Source organism: Perca fluviatilis, chromosome 7 (genome assembly GCF_010015445.1).
Source record: "Perca fluviatilis chromosome 7, GENO_Pfluv_1.0, whole genome shotgun sequence".
In the NCBI taxonomy this organism is placed as follows: Eukaryota; Metazoa; Chordata; class Actinopteri; order Perciformes; family Percidae; genus Perca; species Perca fluviatilis.
Genome location: NC_053118.1, coordinates 30912604 through 30933245, shown reverse-complemented (window position 1 = coordinate 30933245; position 20642 = coordinate 30912604). Strand labels below are relative to the sequence as shown.

The 20642-nt window shown below is 41.0% G+C and overlaps 1 protein-coding gene across 1 annotated transcript in view; it reads right to left on the bottom strand.

Moving 5' to 3' along the window:
* LOC120562210 (ubiquitin-conjugating enzyme E2 E2-like) overlaps positions 1-20642 on the bottom strand; it is a 40159-nt gene that overhangs the window by 15943 nt on the left and 3574 nt on the right. The window contains 2 exon segments of the mRNA XM_039805799.1: positions 8052-8102; positions 8872-9055. Of these exon segments, the coding sequence (XP_039661733.1) occupies positions 8052-8102; positions 8872-9047 (227 nt within the window). The 5' untranslated portion in view covers positions 9048-9055.

Sequence of the window (20642 nt, the reverse complement as noted above, 5' to 3'; positions counted from 1 at the left end):
TGCAAATTGAGTGTGTAGACCAGGGATTCACAGGAACACCGCTTCAGGAAAGGAAAGACTGCCTCGGAGACAAAACCGCAGCCTCTTGCAATTTATTAACTGAATTAGTCAAGAGTATGATGTTAATATTTCTAATTTCACAGCCCTGCACCAAAGTCTACTCAGCCATAATTAGAGACTCTCTTCAGACTCCCTCCACAAAAGCACTCTGGGCAGCCATTTGGCCCTGCGGCCGAGGGAATGGACTTATTACCAGAATGCCAGTGATTGGAGCAAGCTGAGCAGCCAGATCTGCTGTAGAGCCTGATCCTCTGTTGGTCTATTGCCTTGACATAATATTAGCCCTCAGGTTTGCAGGAAGAGAAATGTAACAGGATTTTTAAGCTGCGAGTTAAACAAATCGGCACAGAGAAAAGGGGCCTTCCTTTGGGATGTTTTTCACTGGTCATTATTCATTTCACCATTTGCAGCATGTTAAGAGTGTCAACTTTTCGTCCCCCCAAACCGCAAATACTGTATGTCATTAAGACACTTTACACCGTCTTGGCAGGAGCTATGATTTGTGACTTCAGGGGGAAATCTATCAGGTTTGGAGATCTCACAGGAGTAATGGGATCTCACGCAAATGGTTTACTTGTGAGTTACTGTATTTCTTCGCTTGCCAAAAGATTCTTCCGTTTGCTTTCATGTCAGATTACCATTCAGTCACTCTCAATGACCTCAACTGCTTCTGTGAAACCGGCAGTGTGATGGCCACACTCCACCACAAAATGTCCACACGGCGTGCATCGTGCACGGCTTCCTCACTAACCCATTAATAACATTCTGGACAAGTGTTTGCCAGAAAACTACCTCACAAATGAGGACATTGAGAATTCAATGACACACATGAATCACGGCAGACCGCGTTCGCTGTCAAACAAGTACGGCAGTGGAAAACATTAAGGATAAATTAAACTCAGGCCGGTGTCAGAGGCAGAGCGTATGTTGCCGTCGCTCTATAGGAGCACATTTATTTATTTTCCACTCAAAACTTTGTGTGAGGGGAAAAACATGAGGGCAGATTGGTTTGCTCGGGAAGGAAATTATTTTCAGCAGATGGTTCATAGGTGCACAAGGAGAACGGGGGCCATAACAAATCAGCAGAACCCAGTCTGGCACCGTCCATCTGTATGCTATAATACCCTTCTGCTTTTTTTCAGATAGCATATTTCTTCCTGTCTTATGGTCCTTTTTGAGGGCACTTTATTTATCTTAGATAAAATACATTTAGTGTAAATGTTATAAAATCTTAAAGTGATCATATTATGCTCATTTTCAGGTTCATAATTGTATTTAGAGGTTATATCAGAATAGGTTTACATGGTTTAAGTTTCAAAAAACACCATACTTTTGTTGTACTGCACATTTCTGCAGCTCCTCTTTTCACCCTGTGTTGAGTTCTCTGTTTTAGCTACAGAGTGAGGCATCACACTTCCGTTCCATCTTTGCTGGGAGTCGCACATGCTCAATACCTAGGTAAGGACTACTAGCCAGTCAGAAGCAGAGTATGAGGGTGTGCCACGCTAGCAGCTAGGCGAGCATTATAACGTGTGTTACAAAGTGACGCACGTTTGTCTCTGAAGTAAAGGCTGGACTACAGTAGAGCTGTTTGGAGCCGTTTGTGATCAGTGTTTTCTGTTGGAGATGGTAAGTCCCTTTGGGGTGGACTTTGGGCTTTTTCACTTAGTAAACCTATAACATGCACAAAAATGACATATAACACAATAAAGGTAAGGGAAAAAGCCAAAAAGCATAATATAAGCACTTTTATACTTTAAACTGTTTATTTGCTGCCTTTTCCATTGCTGCAGACTAAGGGCCCTGCGTTCACCCCCTCTTTATTCTCCACCAACCCGACTTTTACTCCTTCAATGTTCGGTTTTATAGAATCAACGAAAGGCTGTAAGAATATGAATCTCATAAGCAACCTACTTATTTTTGACTACTGAATACTTGTTGTTACTTTAAGATTGATGGTTGGAGCTGCAACGATTAAAATGGACAGAAAAGTAATTGGCAATCATTTTGATAACCCGCTGTTTTCAGTCATTTTTAAAGCAAAAACATCAACCATTTTCTACTTCCAGCTTGTCCATTGTGAGGATTTACTGCTTTTCCGTTGAATGTAGGCTAATCGAAATATCTTTGGCTTTTGGACTGCTGGTCAGACAAAACCAGACATTTCAAGACGTCACTCAGAACAGACAATTTCCACATTTTATAGACTAAACGATCATTTGATCAATCCATAATGAAAAGCTTTAGTTGCAGCTATGTTTTAGGGTAAAATATTGAAATGCTCTAAATCAAATGTTTTTATTCATTTAAATTCCAACAGTAAAACAAGTATTCAGTCGTGGTTTACATTGGTACTTGCTTTTAAAAACTCTCATAGCCTCTCTTTGTTTCCATATTACGCAACAGAAAAAAGTTAAGTAAATTCTATAACACCTCGTTTCCATTTAGTATTTGCTCGCTACCTTTATTTCACAAGCATTTTATCAACTTTGAAGGTCGATTTTGCCCAAACCTCCTCATTAGCCTCTGACCCCACCTTGTGCCTATGGAAATGTTTGACATGCTTCAAACACAAGCGTCTCCAAGTAGACCCCTTTTTATTTATTCTGCTTGGTGAACAAAGCGATTTGGATTCTGAAACGGCGCCTTCATGAAGGTTCTTAGCTTTGGCGGTCAATGGACAAGACCTTCACTGAAAGGTCAGGAACACGCCGGCGTCAGACACAGATGGGTGCCTAGAATTCATCAATATTTATGAAAGGCGCCGACATCGATTAGGGCGGCTGATTCACCCGAGGTCAGATGTTGCCGTCATCTAAAAAGCATTCGCTTGTTTTCTTCGCGCTCAATTGAGAGCACATCGCAAAGATCCTACCCACAATAATTCACGCACAACACAGTGATCAGCTCGGAACACCCAGGAGGTATTCCTGCAGCTCATCCCCCACCCCTACCTCCGGTCTACATCGCTTCACCCCCTCATGAATATTAATAAGCCTCCCTGCTGTGCTTAATGGTAACGCTGTGACAAATGATGCTGGGTGTGTCACCGGCACATGATCCCCCAGGGGTACGGCACAAACTAATATGCAGCTATCACAGACATGAAGATGATCCCATCAGCGAGAAGGGAATTACGGGTCAGAACCTACAGTATCATAGAGAGTCTCATTTCTTGGTGAGTCCTGCTGATGATGATGATGATGATGATGATGGAGATACATATTCATGTCAAGGCTTTTAGCCAGCGAGCATGCGACGCAGTGACCAGCTGTGTGGGTTTCGTGAGAAGGCCGTTCCCTGCAGCTTGCATGATGTCATCAGGCAGTGACAGCTCTGTTTTGGGCATCGTGGGGGCATTACATCACAGCAGGAAAATTCAGCGACCAAGGAAGGCTATTTGTTTCAAATATTACAGCCAAATATTACAGCTGTACTGAAAAGGAGGAGCCGATACTCGAAACGGGAGACAAACAATACAAAGAATTGACAGTTTGCCGAACAGCGACGGCCCAATTATAGCTTAGTTACTGTAAATGGGTCTGTCAAGCTTTGGATTTCACCACATACTGAAGCACTGCAAACAGGGTAAGATATTAGTGAAAAAGAAAAAAAAGCAGAAGCTTTAGTTCCATAAAATCTAAATTTGAAGAGCACACTGTGTGTGATATTGATCACAATTGATGTGGACAGTAGTGTTTTCTAGTATAAAGTGTGCGTCTTGTTACCTTTCTTACATGTAGTATAATAACTAACTCTCTCTACGTTGCAAGACAAGAACAATGCTGACGCAATAATGCAAAACCCCTTATTAAGCAAGATTCTCGCTTAAAAAACAATGATGATGGAAACATTAAAAAGTCATCGGGTTTCAACATTTCCAAGCAACTCACGGAGCTAACGGTGACATAATTAGCCAGCTATCTACAGCTAGAATATCTGCCAGTGACAGTTATTTCAGCTGGCAGAAACGGAGGGTCGCCAGCTAGAAATGAGTGGATACTTTTTGTCTGTAATCAAGGTATTTAGAGTGGTAAATCTGCCAACGGCATCAATGTACACTTCGGTGCACTGTGCGAGGACATCATGCGCGACAGGCATAGCAACAGTAAGTAAAGGGGGTGGGGCTTAGCGACCAGTCAGTTGGCTTGAATAAAAGATCCAATTCTGTGTATTTATTTCTACACGGTTTAAGTGTTCAGTTTGTAATGTCCAAAGCACTACAGGAGCTATTCTGTAATTAAGTTTAGTAAATGACTTACTTGCTACATCAACTCTCCCTCAACCTTATCTACCACCACCTCAGTTAGTGGTTTCTTACATTTCCAAGAATGACTTTTGCCAACGTGACAGAGGAGGGGGGTGAATTTGTTACTCAAAATGCGCCTTGGCTTGAGGCTGTGTTGCATTTTATCTATTTGAGCTGCCTCGGGATGAGAAATTGGTATCTCTGCCTCTTCTGCAATGGATTATTCTGTTGTGATTGCTCAACGTCAGTGAACAATAGCAGCTTTAAAAACTAAAATCTTTGAATCCAGATGGGGTGACACCAAAACCTGACATGTACTATTATGTTTTAGGCAACTGAACATTGTTCTGCCATCACTCCATAGCAGCTGTAATGGGAGTATCTGTTTGGCCATCTGTGAGAAGAAGATCAACACGTGAAACTGCACAGTGGCCCAGAACTGCAAGGTACAACGCCAGTAGCTTTTTATTTCAACGTCAACGTTTCTTTGTTTGGATTTCTGCTGGAAACGTTGGCGGATCAACATTGCAAGGAAGGAATAGTAACAAGTCGCAACAGCCGCAGCACCGAGATAACAAATGCAGCTAAAACAATTCCAGCAATGGAAATGCACAAATGGAAGTGATAAGTATGGAAATATGACCTGAGAAGCATAAAGGGAGTATTTCTTTTGACAGGAGCCTATCAAATGTGGGAGAGATGGACTGTGATTGGGGCACGAATGTGACAAAGTCGAATGATTCAGTTCAAGAATCATCAACATTGTTCCTGTGGTTTTGGACGGACATTATATTTAAACCAATTCAGCTAAAGCTCAAACTCAAGTATTTTCATAATCTTTTAAGTGATTCAATCTAGAAAAAAAATGCCAAACATTCATTGCTTCCAGCTTCTCAATACACTGAGGATTCTCTGCTTTTCTGTGTTTTATAATCATTGTATTTAATATCTTTTTGGCTTTTGGTCGGACAAAACAAGCCTTTTCAGGACATCACTTTGTCGAATAAATGTTTTTGTATCGTTTATTATTTTTCTTTGTGATGTACTCTGTATTCAGTGGTTGTATTATTGTTGTTTTTACCTTGTAAAGCACTTTTGGTCAACCCAGTTGTTTTTAAACGTGCTATATAATTAAATTGACATCACTTTGGGCTTTAGGAAGATTGTGCAGAATAATGAATTGTGAAAATAAACGGTAGTTGCAGCCCTGATGTCAGGCATTTAGTGTAACACTTTTCCACAGAAAACAGTAAAAAAGGTGAGCAAAAAAAAAAAACAATTGGGAGAAATTGTACTAGGTATTTACAGATTTGTTCACAAGTCCTCTTGCTTGCTTTTACTGGATGTCAGCGTGAATTTAAATTTTGATGGCAGTGGGAATTTAGTAACGCCAATGAGCGTGTCAAATTCCTCTTTTAGTGCATCCAATCCAAATGTTATTCCCAGTAAGATTACTACAACGTTGGTGAAACTTGCAGGACAGGAAAACACTCTTCCTTTCAGATGCCGCTTCATTTCTATCAATGGGTGTAAAAGCACAAGCTGCCTGTACAATATACTTGGAAGTGTGTATGACAGTGAGAATAATTGCCATGTCAAATCCTCTTGGGCTTCAATGTGTTCCTGTTCGTTTGATGCATGACAACTGCCAAGGTGACAGGCGAGCTGTCACAATGCTGAGAGGGAGATGAAGCTTGGAGACGAATTTAAATACTTGTTTGCTTTTCCCAAGTAGTGACATAGCACTAAAAAAGGTATGACAGTTTTCAGTCACACTGTGTGGAAATTTACTTTCTTTTAAGAACTTAAGCATTAAAAACGACAGACTCTTCATAGCTACGGAAAGCAAGGAAACATCAGCGAGTGTGTGATTTATCAACACAGATGGGTTATTGTAACAACAGTTTGTGATATTAAACCCAGCGGAGGGTTAACATGGTAACCTTAGATGGATGCTGGAAGAAAAGGCGCGGGCGTTTTATTGGACTTCATCAACCGACACCTCCTGCCACAGATGTTTCACTAAATTAGATCCTCAACACTTCCGAGGCGTTAAATGATACATTCGGGCTCTTAGCGCACAAAGACACAAAGCAGAGCTCTCCATTTCGCAGAGAGAAGCGCACACAGAGGCCTGAAGGCGGTACTGAAGAGATTGTACGTGATACAAAGGAGACTGCAGATTTTAACTAACGCGATGATGGCAAATTCTCTCTGACCAGGACAAAGTGGCGAGGGACTCGGAGGGGCTCCTCAGCCGAGATACAGATGAGGTGACATACATCAACTGGCCCCCCAGCGCAGCGTTAGTTGAATGTGCCCAAGTGAATCTCTTTAACACAACTCTCTGTCTGCCTCCTGACGGGGGCCAACAGTCTGTGACTCCATTTGTCGCAGGAAAAGAAATGAATAACCTTTCAGGCTAACCTGGCCGGGAGCGGAGAGCGTGTGGAATACAAATGACGACACTAGCTCCACCGATTGCACTCATTCATGCGAGGATGTAAATGGTGCTGTAATCGTTTGCATCAGAAATTTTATGTTTGATGCGTCTGTGCCCCCCCCCCCCTGGCATTGCTAACACAGGGCTCATCTATTTGGGTGAGTCACAGAAAACACATAAGATTTTAGTATCATTTTGGAGTTTACAGAAAGCGAACACACACACACCCCAAAAAGGATTATCTTAAAGAAGCTTAATTGTTTCCCAGGCAACTAGTTCCCCGCTAAGACGATGACTGTGAAATTTCCGCTAGCGATTATTTTACTTTCAAATGACTTACTCGTGTCCTCCAGCTAAATCCTTCATGTGAGGAGGAGTGTGTGGGGGGTGGGGGGTGTTGAAATAGATTAGAGTCCTCGAGGAAAACAACATCTCTTTTAACCTCCAGTACAATAACAAAACTGGGCTGTGAGCTGGAATGAAAAGGTTAGCTCAATGTTTAGCGTTAATGATGGCGGGGTTCTGATGAGACCCAGCAGGGGTAATTCATTCAATGCAATTTTTTATAAACGATTTACCGCGAATCCAAATTTTTTTTAGCCCGTTCGAAATGGTCAGAAAACATCAGCATCTCCCACAAGTGTCCTCGATTTTGGCGAGGACTGGCCTCCATTTTCTTTCTTAATTTGTAGTGGATTCGGGGAGTTAATTATTGTGCTGTAATAAACAGCAGCACAATCAACGGCCGTGTTGCTTTGTCTTATTTAAGTTAATAAAAGCTGCTACATCCCAAAAGGCATGACAAAAGCATGTCAGGAGAGACTGACGCACACGTGGTGTGCCACTCGCTCGCGACCGTATCTCTTCCTCAAAAGGGCCGAGAGCCGCGGCAGTAGCACACAATAACCATTGTCTGTGGTAAATCCCCAGCAGAGGGAGGGGGGAATCGAAAAAATGTTTTAAAGTCACCCTGCTGCTCATTTTCCACCATTTCATTGCAACCATAATACTGTGATCTAAAGAGCTGCGCTTTTAACAGAGGTTGCAGCGTGCATTATGCAGCAGCAACAACAACAACAACGTCAGAATAGGCTACAGATTCTGTAATTCACCTGGGATTACCATCTCAAACAAAACACAAACAACAGCATTAAGGGAACGAGACAAAAGCGAGTGCATTGAAGCCCGGCCTTTGCTTTTTTAAGAGAAGCCTTGAAAAGAAGCCCGTTTCTGCCTCTACGTCCATCACTCATTACAGAGTCATTAGAGAAATGCTTTGAAAAGAGAACATCTTCTTACCTGCAGTTTGGAGGTGGGTCTAGTGTTATTTCTGCAAGCTCTTTCTGAATCCTGGAAGAGAAGGATTTTATTGTTAAACTCTATGTTGGGAGGGCAAACCCAACATAGAAAGTTTTTATGTGAGGTTATCTTTCTCATTGTAATCAGTCTGTGGTGCAAAAACAAAATGAATCAGCATGAGGATAAACACGACTGCTTTAAGAATTTCAGATAGCCGTGCAAAATGATTCAGACTGCGAAGGGCAACCGAGTGCAAAGGCTGCTGCTAAAACTCACGTTAATATAAACACAGTACTTAAGACAACAGTGAAGCCTCTCCATGTTATAGAGCCTTGTTTTGCTGAAAGCCCTCATAATGACTGCTTTTAAGTAAAGCATAGACGTACAAAAGGGAGATGTTCACAACATCAGTCGCTGTTATAAAAAGATTGAGCGGCCTCAGCCAACCTTTTGCACAACTGGTTGCATAATAATTCTGTCATCGCCTGGTTTTTTTTTGGGAATAAGTGCTAAGACTGGTGGAGGTAAGTGTTGGTGGTGTAGGAGACAAGAGGGCTGCAGAGCATGAGGCAAATCTAACAAACAGGCTGGAATGGGAATATCGCTTTCGAATGACAGCAATGTGAGTTACCTTCCTTCTTTCTGTGGGTTTAGTGTCACACTGAATAGCGTGGATGTTTGAAATGACAATGCCTGTGGGACTATAGTCTTTTTATATAACTTCACACCCTCAGGGCACAAGGGGAGAGGCCTTTAATTTAACAAACAACCCCTTTGTAAATGCCGCTCTCCAGAGCCAGATTTTTTTCCTTCGTCTTACCTCTTGGCACTAGTTGAAAGTTTAGCAGCGGTTTTACTCGAGATCTTGGTCTCCTTCTTTTTGGGCTGTGCTTGCTCTCGCTCCTGTTCAGGTGGTACCGATTCCCTTTGTTCAATATCTGAGCTTCCCCCGCTGGTGCTGGGGCTGTCGTCCGGTCTTTGCACTTCGCTGGACATCGTGGGCCCTGGAAAGAAATGTCACACAACAACCTGTTAGCAGGAAAACGCAAGTTTCCACTCTGGACAATTGCATGTCAAACTGTGGCATCTCAGCAAAATGGGTAGATGTGAGGGAAGTCCACAGCAAGAAGGGTTTAATTGAATCAATGTACAGCTGGATGTGGATGACAGTTAAAGCGGAGCAGCGATGTGCAAAGTGTGATCTAATGAAAAGACATTTGTCAAAGGCTACAGTGCTGTGAATTACAGATGTATTGGGTCCCTTATAAAAAGGAATATAATAAGCCTTTCACCTAATAATCGGTTAGGGGTTATTTATATATTTATTTATTACAGGCTAATTGTTTGGAAGACTCAATGTGAGTAGCTTTACTGGCCTAGATTGATAAAACAGACCTATTGCTGCCCTGTGTCATGGTTCTCCCTTCTTTCTTTTTTTTTTTTAAACAAATACTGGATGTTATTGTGGTTTTGGGTCAATGATATCACCAAATAAATGAACAAAATAGCTCTTTATAGCACTGCAGGCAGAAAGTAACACATCTCATGGGGGACAGATCAGAAAAGACACTTGGAAATGAAGAGACCATCCGTGAAGACGAGCAGTGCCCCGGTTAATTCATACCCCCTTTACAGACGACAAAGACAGGGCTAAAATATATATGTTGTCTCTTGAATTGTAATATAAAAACAGACCGATATAAGCTACGTGACATGTAAGAAGTTAATCAAAACGATTTGGTGAAGTGGCGGACAGCTCGCCTTCCCCGGGGGGCGTTTCACGGTAATGATAGGCGGCTAAAATGTACCCGGATCATTTGAGATGCGGAGACATACTCCCCGAAAATAACACCGGAGACAAGTTCAGATGTTTGTGCGTTATCACACGGCACTTCAATTGTTCGGTCAACCGGGTAGGTCAACATTTGTGGGGATGAAAAACACAATAGGGGTCGACCGGGGGAGTGAAACCGAGCCGTCCTACAAAAGCGACCATAAACATTATTTGGAGCTCGCTAACGTTAACGTTGCTAACGTTACAAGGCCGTGGGGGAGGAGGCGGAGAGTAGGGTGCGTTACATTACCGTTGAGGGGTATTTAAAAAAAAAAAAGAAAAGAAAAGGGAAAAGCTGAACAGGCCCCGGTGTTTTAAAGTCAATGAAAATACGCATAGAAGAAGGCGTTTCTGCCGGACTCGTCCGAAACAGCCGACGGCGGGGCTGATGAAGGACAGTCAGCGGGAAGGCCATTGGAGCAGCGGGAGGAAAATGTGCGGATCCTGGCCGTTTCTGGAGTGTCCACATTGTGCGTAGAAGAGCAGTGACCCTGCCTCGGCACAAAGGGAGGCTCGTCCCACACATCCACCCCCCCCCCCCCTTTTCTTCTTCTCCTCCTCCTCCTCCTCCTCCTCCTTCTTCTTCTTCACTGGAAAACGACACTTTTCACGGGACATTTACTTACTTTTCGCGTCTCTAACGTTACGAGGGGCGGGTAAATGCGTGTGTCGATATTACCTGGCGGCTGGCCGTCGATGCTGCAATTCCGCGTCGTTAATCCCAAAGGTACCGAAAAAAGTATATCCTCACACGGCCGTCTGCTCGCTCCCGTGTCCTAGCTATTTAACTGGAGGTAGCAGCAGCAGAAAAGCGATTACAGAAAACTGAGGCAGCCCCGGACCGCCTCCACGCGCGCTCCCGGCCTGCGCGAACTGCTCGAGCACGTGCGCTGCATTGGTAAGAGAAAGTAGCCTGCGCGAGACCATGGTCCGTCGTATATAGACTGATTAATTAAACCCCCAAAAAAAAGATGTTGGTCCTGTTACATGTAAATTGACATTGTTTTATAAAATGTCTTTATCGCGCTCTTCTGTGTGTATACAGAAACTATGGGCCCCATGCATGTGCAGGAACTGTTGCCCTGCATTTAGCCTACTTCACCTTCCTAGGCAAGGCAACTTTATTTGTAAAGCACATTTCAGCAACAAGGCAATTCAAAGTGCTTCACATAAAAACCTTAAAGAGCAATATAATAAGACAGGTATAAAATACAACAATAAAAGTTACAGTGCAGTGTAAGAAATTAACAATTAGGCTACTTCATTTAATAAAAGGCAGCATCAAACAGAAAAGTCTTCAGCCTTGATTTAAAATATCAGAGTTGCAGCGGACCTGCAGTTTTCTTGGTGTTTGTTTCAGATGCATGAAGCTGAGCGCTGCTTCCCCCTGTTTAGTTCTGACTCTGGGGACAGCAAGCAGACCTGTCCCAGATGACCTGAGAGGTCAGGATGGTTCATAATGTAATTATGTTATGTTAAACCATTCAATGGTTCCCTAGGTGTAATGCACACAGCATAGGGGTACTATGGGCCCATTTCCAATGTCCACCCCTATGCATGTTACATCACATCATCACAAGTGTGAATCATAATTCAACTTTTCATTATAATTGTTTTATTTTGTCCACATAAAGCCAAAATTCACTGCAGTACAATTCATCAGACAGCAGACATGCAAGTGTTGTTTTGCGCATGAAAATACAAGTTAGTTCATCAAGATAAAACATTTTAACCACTCTCTTTGTTTGACAGACCAACTTTTTAACCTATCACAATTTAATTTGCCCTATCAACCGGTACTTAAAATGTACGAAAGCCAATCAGGACAAGGTATTGCTGTGACAGGGGGGGTGAAAACATTCCCCACAAGGGCCCAGTTCTAATGTCCCCTGTCCCACACTCACAGATTACACAAAGTCTGTGCAGGCCCAGGGCTGTCCCACTGTAAAAGTGTTTGAGTGCTCTGGTTAACCTTTTAAGCTCCTTTTGCACACTTTCTATTAAGTCTGCAGACTTTGCTCTAGGGAAAAACCCACAATGCATAGTGTTGTGACGTTAGAACCGCAATAGCAGTGTAATTCCGCATCGCACACATCCACAACACACATTCATAACCTTGATAGCATGATAGTGACTTCAGAATATGTTTATTTTGCTTATAAACAGGGAGCGTCGATCCAGCTCATTAAGGTACACACCGAATGAAGCATCAGCCTCACATTATGCTGTCCCCAGAAATGCGTCTGATCAGGTAACGAGTTCAAAAAAAGTGCTGTCCCATTCCTCATGTTTGAAGCCTTCACAATTTCCTGCACTCAGGCAGTTCACGTCATATGGGATGGATAGGAGATTGGAAAGATTCCAATGTTTATTACTTGTGTCGTTTATTGGATAAGTCAAGGTGGTTGTAAAATTGCTGGCCGTTGAGGGTTAGCTGTGCATTGACAATTAGATTAACAATGATGGCACAGGTGAAATCATTAAAGTCTTTGGGGTTTTAGTTCTTAGGGATAACGAGGGGACATTGGAACTGGGCCACATTATGCACACAGAAACCTAAATGTGCTTTCAGGCTGAGCATGAAGTTAAAATCAGGAGCTTGCCTACAAACAATAACTGATTTTTTGTCTTTCATGGTGCCAATTCAGGGGAAGACGTGTCCACTGGAGTTGAAAATGTCCGAGCAGTATGGCTCCGCTTCACGATTTTATAGAAGCAGCAGTAGCAAAAGCACAAGAGGGAGGAAAACAACTGCATCTATGCTCCACAGTCCACTTACCAGCTGTCAATCACATGATTCAACGAAGAAGACCATGATGCAACAAGCTACGAAAAGCAAAAAGTCAAGAATGAACTTTAATGCTTAAAACTGACTGACTGACTGACTGTTTAAGATTTAAAGGCACACATACGCATGTAGTTGCTAGCTACAGGAAAAGTGAGCTCTGGAAAAAATGAATAAGGCGGCCTTGAGTTGAGATATTTGTGTCAAATTAGTTTTTCTGTTATGATTGATACAGTGTGAAAATTAGTGAACACAGTGTAGGCTACATGGTGAAATAAATGACTGCTCAACTGTGAACATCAGAGTCACAAGGTGCGACACCTCAGATGTGTAAATGGAAGTGCCAGGATTTTCATAAAAAGAGGAACTAAAACTCTTCATTCAATGAGGTGATTTTTTTTTGTATTCTTTTGGGAGGATTTACAGAGCAAAATTTCCCTACCGTGCAAGTGAAATGCTGTAATTATCAGCCTTATAGTTGTCACAAGAAGCACAAAAATCAACTAAAAAAAGCAACGTGATGGTGCAGATGTAACTTTCCAATTTCCAATTTTTTTTAAGATTATTTTTCGGGCTTTTCCGCCTTTATTTTGATAGGAGAGAAAGGGGGGAGACATGCAGGAAATTGTCACAGGTCGGATTCAAACCCTGGACCTCCACGTCGAGGCATAAACCTCAAAGAATATGTGCGCCTGCTCTACCACTGTTCCAACCCGGCTACTTTCTGTGCAAATCTTAACGAAACGCTATAACATCTGGCAGTGGCTGACATTTTCTGCATTTTTGTTGACAGAGCTGTTTGTGATATGTTCACTGCACTCCATTAATCCACATTATCCAGAAATGCCTGCAGCACTGATACAAAATAATTGTGTCTGTTTTGGTGTCCCAAATATGAACAGGGCCTGAGGCTCCACACCAGGCAGAAGAAAGATATTATAGACCAACAAACCCAAGAAATAGCTCTAAACCAGTAGAGGAAAAGTCAACGCATGAATCAAATACTTTGTTCAACGATTCTTTTAGTTCAAACAACACTGTGCTGCCGCAGCACTTTCATGGAATATTTAAATTGAATGTAATCTCACTGGCTGTGAAACTGTGCAAACTCTCAGCAAAGCACCCACAGAGCACTTCAAACACTTATTCTATCTCCAACACCAGTTCCACATACACACTTTGTGATGCAATCACAAGGCAGACATGTTTCAGTCCAATGTCTGCTAAGAAAAAAAAGAAACATGGATCCAGATCCGCAGCCATTACTCATGCCATTAGCTGCCTTGAACCAGCTGTATAGTGATGTGTATATAATTAACACTTTTCAGTCATCTAATCTCAGTTCAAACACACCTCCACACATCAGTTTACTGGTGAATTATCAGACATATCTCTTATTATGAAACAAAATGACACCTTTCGTGCATAGTGGTAATTGCTGTCAAAGTCATACCATCCTTATAGTCTATAGTAAAATCTTTTACGCACAAGAAGAAAACCTCAGTCAGGTTTTATGCCATTTAAATAATGAAATAAATACACTTGCTTTTTCCAGTTTGTCTCAGGTAACGCAGGAACTGCTTTTTGCAATTTTATACCAGTATAATTTTCCCCAAACATGAGTAATTTGAAATACAGTTTATTACATTTAAAATATATATATATATAGACTTTGGTTCAGGCATATGGCCCTGAATATTTAGCGCATGTACATGATGATGTTGTCTCACACTATGTGAACAGGTTACAGTGCAGATTTACATGCATGCTCACATTTTACTAACCCCGTCTCCTAAACATTCTGTTTATACACTATTGATCTTCAACAGCAGATATGTTTCGAAAGAAACGTAATGCTGCCTAGATTACCTTTTTTTTTTTTTATCAACATAATGAGGAAATGTTAATTAACGTATTTGTCAAGTCACAAAATGTTCATATAGAACACATCTGCAAAATGTCTTACAATACAATATCCACTCATTGCAACTAAAATATCTAAGGGCATTTTCACATATCTTTTTACATCTTTATATATTTTTTAAGGTATTTGCATATAACTGATCCCCATGTGTTTGACATCACAATGTTCCGAACAAACTCAGCTTTTCGTGTAGTGATGTCAAATTTTTATCTAGAGCAATGTGTAAAGAGATAATTTGGCGCCAGAGCTGAAACGTTGATGTTGGCTTTTTTGAAAGTCCTCAAATCTCTTTTAAAAAACAAACCTTAACTTATGATGTGTTGTACGAATTTTTTCGTTGCTTGAAATGAGTTTACCAAAGTCTTAGGTTATACAGTATATGATTAAAATAGTAAATAAATGTCTGAAGTGAAATTTTGTGACACCGCTTTTTGAGTAGGACTCTCTGTTGCGTCTTTCGTCCTCAGAGGGTTAACCTATTATATGGTTAAGTCTGGTTAAGGGTTAAGGGAATGTGATTTTTGCTGGGAAAAAAAAAGTCACTTGAAGCACAATATCTAACCGAAACCATGACCTTTGGTTTCTTTACAGGGACAGTGCACAGTAATAAAGCATAATATGAGCGTGTAAAGAAGTTACTGAAAACCAGAACAGACATCAATTTAAACCAGAAAGTGTGAAATGATAACAACACATACTTGGGTTTTATTTCTGTGAATCTACCGTCTTCATTTATCTATCTGACGTATGCCCTGAACTTGTACTCTAATGGTGTTTACTGGTTGTCTTGTATTTATCTTGCTGCTGAAAAGACCCAATTTCCCCCCCACGGGGATCGTTAAAGTTTCATCTGATCTAATCCGGTGCATTTGTTTCAACTTTTTACATTCCTGCTGGCTTGATTTCTATATAATTGTTTAGGGTTTCACATGTGAGAAGTCCTCAGCGGAGGGTCTACAAGCCGTGTCTTGCCTTTTTCAGACCCTCATTATGTTAAATACAAAACAGCTAAAACAGGATAACTGCAACCATATGACTGCCACTTCTGATTACATCCTCCTTATAGGGGACAGTGTCTGTGCCGACACAGGGGAATGTAAACGGTTGAGATCTAAAGTAATAACAATTTTAATGAGATTCTGAGACAATTACATGTGAAATACCATTTTCTTGCATTAGCGTGGATCTTTGATGCGTTAATGACAGTGTGCCAGTTTGAAGTACTTTACGTTATTTAAGTATTTCCATGTCATGCTACTTTATAAGACATTGAGTTTTTACACACAACATATGATGAGCTTATAAAATATGATGATATAAAATAGTTGAAATTGTTTCCACTTTGACCAACTACAATAGCTAATGCTGTACACTGATGCATTAGTAATAATAATCCACTAATATAATATTAAATAATATGATAGCATAACAGGAGCCATATTTCTGAAAAATGTGTTCTTTCAGTACATTTTGTTTTACTTACTGTAAGTGACATTTTCAATGCAGGACAATGAAGTATTTTTATTGCATTACTGCTTGTTCTGTATGAACCATGTCTTACACTTACGTATACTTCAGATCTGATACTGTACATACATATCTATATAATGCCTACAGTATACGTTAACCTGTTTATATTTTTATGATCCATTTCTTAACCTGATTTCGGCAATGTATAGGATACATGTTTTGGATTTGCTCCTTATTGTTATCTTAGATGTTTGTACTAGATTACATATTACATGCACTTTTTTTTATTTGCACTCTTCCCACTTTGTATTGCAACTGCTGCACAGCAATTTCCCTCGGGATAAATAAAGTTTTATCTTCTTTTACTTAACTAAAGGATCTGAATACTTCTTCCACCACTGGTTAACAAGATATATAGTTACCCCTGTTACCCCCCGCCCCCCACTGTTAACACCAAAGCATTTTCCTGCACACTGTCGTTGTAACTCTCTCTAAAAGCCCACACTGTGAATGTAAAACATGCGCTGCTGTGAAGCTAAAGCCTTTATTGTCTGGATTAATAACCCTATAGTCAGAGGTAATGGCTTACTGGAAGCATTGTTCTTTTCTTCTGCCTTCTCAAGAGTCAACCCTCTGAGATCTGCCTGAGGGGAAGCTCAATCGGAAACTATGAGGAATAAATTGTTCAATAACTGTCTCCAAACCAGCACAAATATATGCATATTTTGGGCAGAATTTCCTCAAATAAAGACAAAATTATAAATAATGATGATTCAAAATGGTTCACAGTCTCACCTCCCTGCGGGATGATTGTTTGAGGATCAATAAAACACATAAAGACTCAGTGTGTGATTGAAGCATGCTTTCTTCTTCTGTTTACATAGGTTTATTGGACCGAGGATGTTTATTTTCACTCTGAAATGTATGGCCTGCGAATTTGCCTGACAGAGTGTTGCAACAGCAGGTTTTACAAGAGTGTGCTTTGAGGCTGCCAAAGGTGTGTTTGTATTTGTAATGCCTGAACAAGGTATAATTTATGACTTTTACAAAAGGCTCTGTATTCCATGTTGGGTCATATTCAACATAATAATCATAATTTTGATTCAGGTGCTTGTAAAATCAAGTCCAGACTGTGCTGAGAATGATGCATAAGTCATTACATTTCACTTCATTTTACACAGTAAATGGCACTATTTAAAGTGCTTTAAGTTTAAGCAGGTGAAGTTTGTAACACTATGTAAAATAGCTAAGTAGCCAGAACTGATGCCGCAAATATTAACTACCCTTCTACCTAAACGTAAGTGCTATACGAAATAAAACCTTGCAGATTATTTTTTTAAAGATTATTTTTTGTGCATTTTAGGCTTTTATTTATATAGGACAGCTGAAGACATGAAAGGGGAGAGAGGGGGGGAATGATACGCAGCAAAGGGCTGCTGCGTCGAGGAGTAAACCTCTATACATGGGCACCTGCTCTACCAGGTCAGCTACCCATGCGCCCAAACCTTGCAGATTCGTGTGACATTAAGCAATGCAATTTGAATCGAAAGTACTTGCCTAAAATGTTTATTAGAATGTTTTGTAATTTAATAATACATGTGTGGATGAATTTGTAGACCAGGTCTTGTTCTCTATAAGATAATTGAATATCAAATACTAATCAGCATCTTTTGGTGGGCCCCTAACTGATAAAGGGGGAGGCTGGATTTCATGGGGGATTGATGGACAAGCATGGAAACTGATTGGATAGCTATCAGGGTAGGGGGTTTAATTGTAGTTTGTTCACAGTTTTGCATTTAGTTATTCCATGTTTTTCTTGGTAAATCTTTTTTTTCTCTTTAGTTAATTATTTGCACGGGCTGCACGAGATTGATGTTACCATCCTGTGAATAAATACAGTTTACCAGTGTTTTAAGCCCCCAACGTCTCCTTCCAGCCAGCGCTGCCTGGAAGGCACTAGGATTAGGCAATGGTTAGGGTTAAGGTTAGGGTTAGGTGCCTTGAAGTCAACGGTCTCAGCGCTGCTTGGAAGGAGACGTTGGGGGCTTAAAACACCATCGAGCATAAATAGATCTGGACTGCAAACTGGGCCTCCGCTTCACCTAACCTTACATAGTAGAAGAAAAAGATCACATGGTGGCAGAGAAAATGATCAAGTGTGGGGAAAGAGAGGTGATAGCATAGAGAAGTAACATGAAGGGTTTCTTAAAGAGTTTTCAAGCCTCAAATCTCCTTCACAGCTTTGGAGTGGAGTGGATGCTCACCAGGTCAAAGTCTTGCTGCTTGTCACTACAGATCTCTTGATCCAGCACAATAAATACATTTATTTACACGAGTGGCGACTGAGGGAGGTGGCAAATGATCATGGGAACAGCATCATGTAGGTAGCTTACATGCTTTTCTAAAAATAGGGGGGGGGGGGAAGTCTGCATTTCATTTTGCTAAACTGTGACTTCCCTCTCGATCATGAACTTGGCTCATTTTGCTTGACCCAAAAACATGGCTCACAAGGGGGCCCCGGGGCAGACATTTGCTGTGGGCCCCCATTGACCCTGTTTGTGGTAATTTGGTTAAACACAAGTTCATTTACGAATATGAGACATGTACATTTTGACATAGGTTAACGGGACAAGTAGTAATGCAATATCCGCTTTGAGACCCTTAAAGTTCCCATGGCATGATGGATGCTTTTATATAGGCCTTAGTGGTCCCCTAATACTCTATCTGAAGTCTCTTTTATATAGACCTTAGTGGTCCCCTAATACTGTATCTGAAGTCTCTTTTATATAGACCTTAGTGGTCCCCTAATACTGTATCTGAAGTCTCTTTTATATAGACCTTAGTGGTCCTCTAATACTGTATCTGAAGTATCTTTTATATAGACCTTAGTGGTCCCCTAATACTGTATCTGAAGTCTCTTTTATATAGGCCTTAGTGGTCCCCTAATACTGTATCTGAAGTCTCTTTTATATAGACCTTAGTGGTCCCCTAATACTGTATCTGAAGTCTCTTTTATATAGACCTTAGTGGTCCCCTAATACTGTATCTGAAGTCTCTTTTATATAGACCTTAGTGGTCCCCTAATACTGTATCTGAAGTCTCTTTTATATAGACCTTAGTGGTCCCCTAATACTGTATCTGAAGTCTCTTTTATATAGGCCTTAGTGGTCCCCTAATACTGTATCTGAAGTCTCTTTTATATAGACCTTAGTGGTCTCCTAATACTGTATCTGAAGTCTCTTTTATATAGACCTTAGTGGTCCCCTAATACTGTATCTGAAGTCTCTTTCCCGAAATTCTGCCTTGGTGCAGAATTACAGCCACTAGAGCCAGTCACTCCCATAATGAGCTTTCCTTAGGATGTGCCATTTCTGTGTCTGTAGCTATTGAGGAGGAGAGAGGAGGGGGCCAAGGTGGAGGGTGGGGGTGTGGCCTTGACCAACTGCCACTTTGCTCGTTTGAAAGCCATGATGTCTCTCTCTCATGGGCAGGCCAAATTCTCTGGGCGGGCAAAAAGCAGAGAAAGGGGAGGTAACCTTGCTCCTTATGACCTCATAAGGAGAAGATTCCAGATCGGCCCATCTGAGCTTTCATTTTCTCAAAGGCAGAGCAGGATACCCAGGGCTCAGTTTACACCTATCACCATTTCTAGCCACTGGGGGACCATAGGCAGGCTGGGGGATCTCATATTAATGTTAACAAACCTCATAAAGTGAAATTTTCATGCCATGGGACCTTAAATCATTTGAGTTGATATTGATTTAGTGGTGCATATTCTTGAACAAATTGGTAATTCATCAAAACCAACTGAGACACGATAAATATGGGGCCTTTGAGGCCTGGAGCCTGGGAGCAGTTACTCTCCTGATAATCCAGCCCTGCCCTTAAACCTTTATTGTATCTTTTAACGCCACTTTTCTCTGATTGTATATTATAAAGACATTTGTCAGAGGTGGAGAAATACCAGAAAATGTTACCAAATATTCCCATAAATGTCTCTGTAAATAAATTAAAACTCACTATTGGACAACATCACATATAAGATATGCAAAATCTGTATTTCGATTTACTTCCTGTCCTTTAATGATGCTGTATTACACTTACTGATAATTTTATGGCTGCAGCATTGCATTAAATGGAATCTTTTAGATGAACATATTTGGTATTCTGGGAAACACTGGGCTGTAGACTATAATTAACAATTATGCTCTGGGTATGAGCAATGCTCGTCTGCACAACATGAGTTTGTAATAATGGTCCCATCAAATGGTCTGTTGGACTGAAGAGGTTTATCTGCAACACTGAGAGAACAATACGTTATGAAGTGCAATGCTATCGCTAATAATTAAACAAGACAAAGAGTCTATGGGCTACAGCCATAATAGCAGCTCTGTGAGGCTATATGTAGGCACAGCGGCTTTGAGCTAAATGCTAAAGTCAGAATGCTAACATGTGCACCAATATAATGCTAGCATTTTGATGTTTAAGAGGATCATCATGTTCACAATTTTAGTTTGGCGTGCTAGCTTGCTAACATGCACAAATTTGCCCTAAATACAAACTATAACTGAGGCTGAT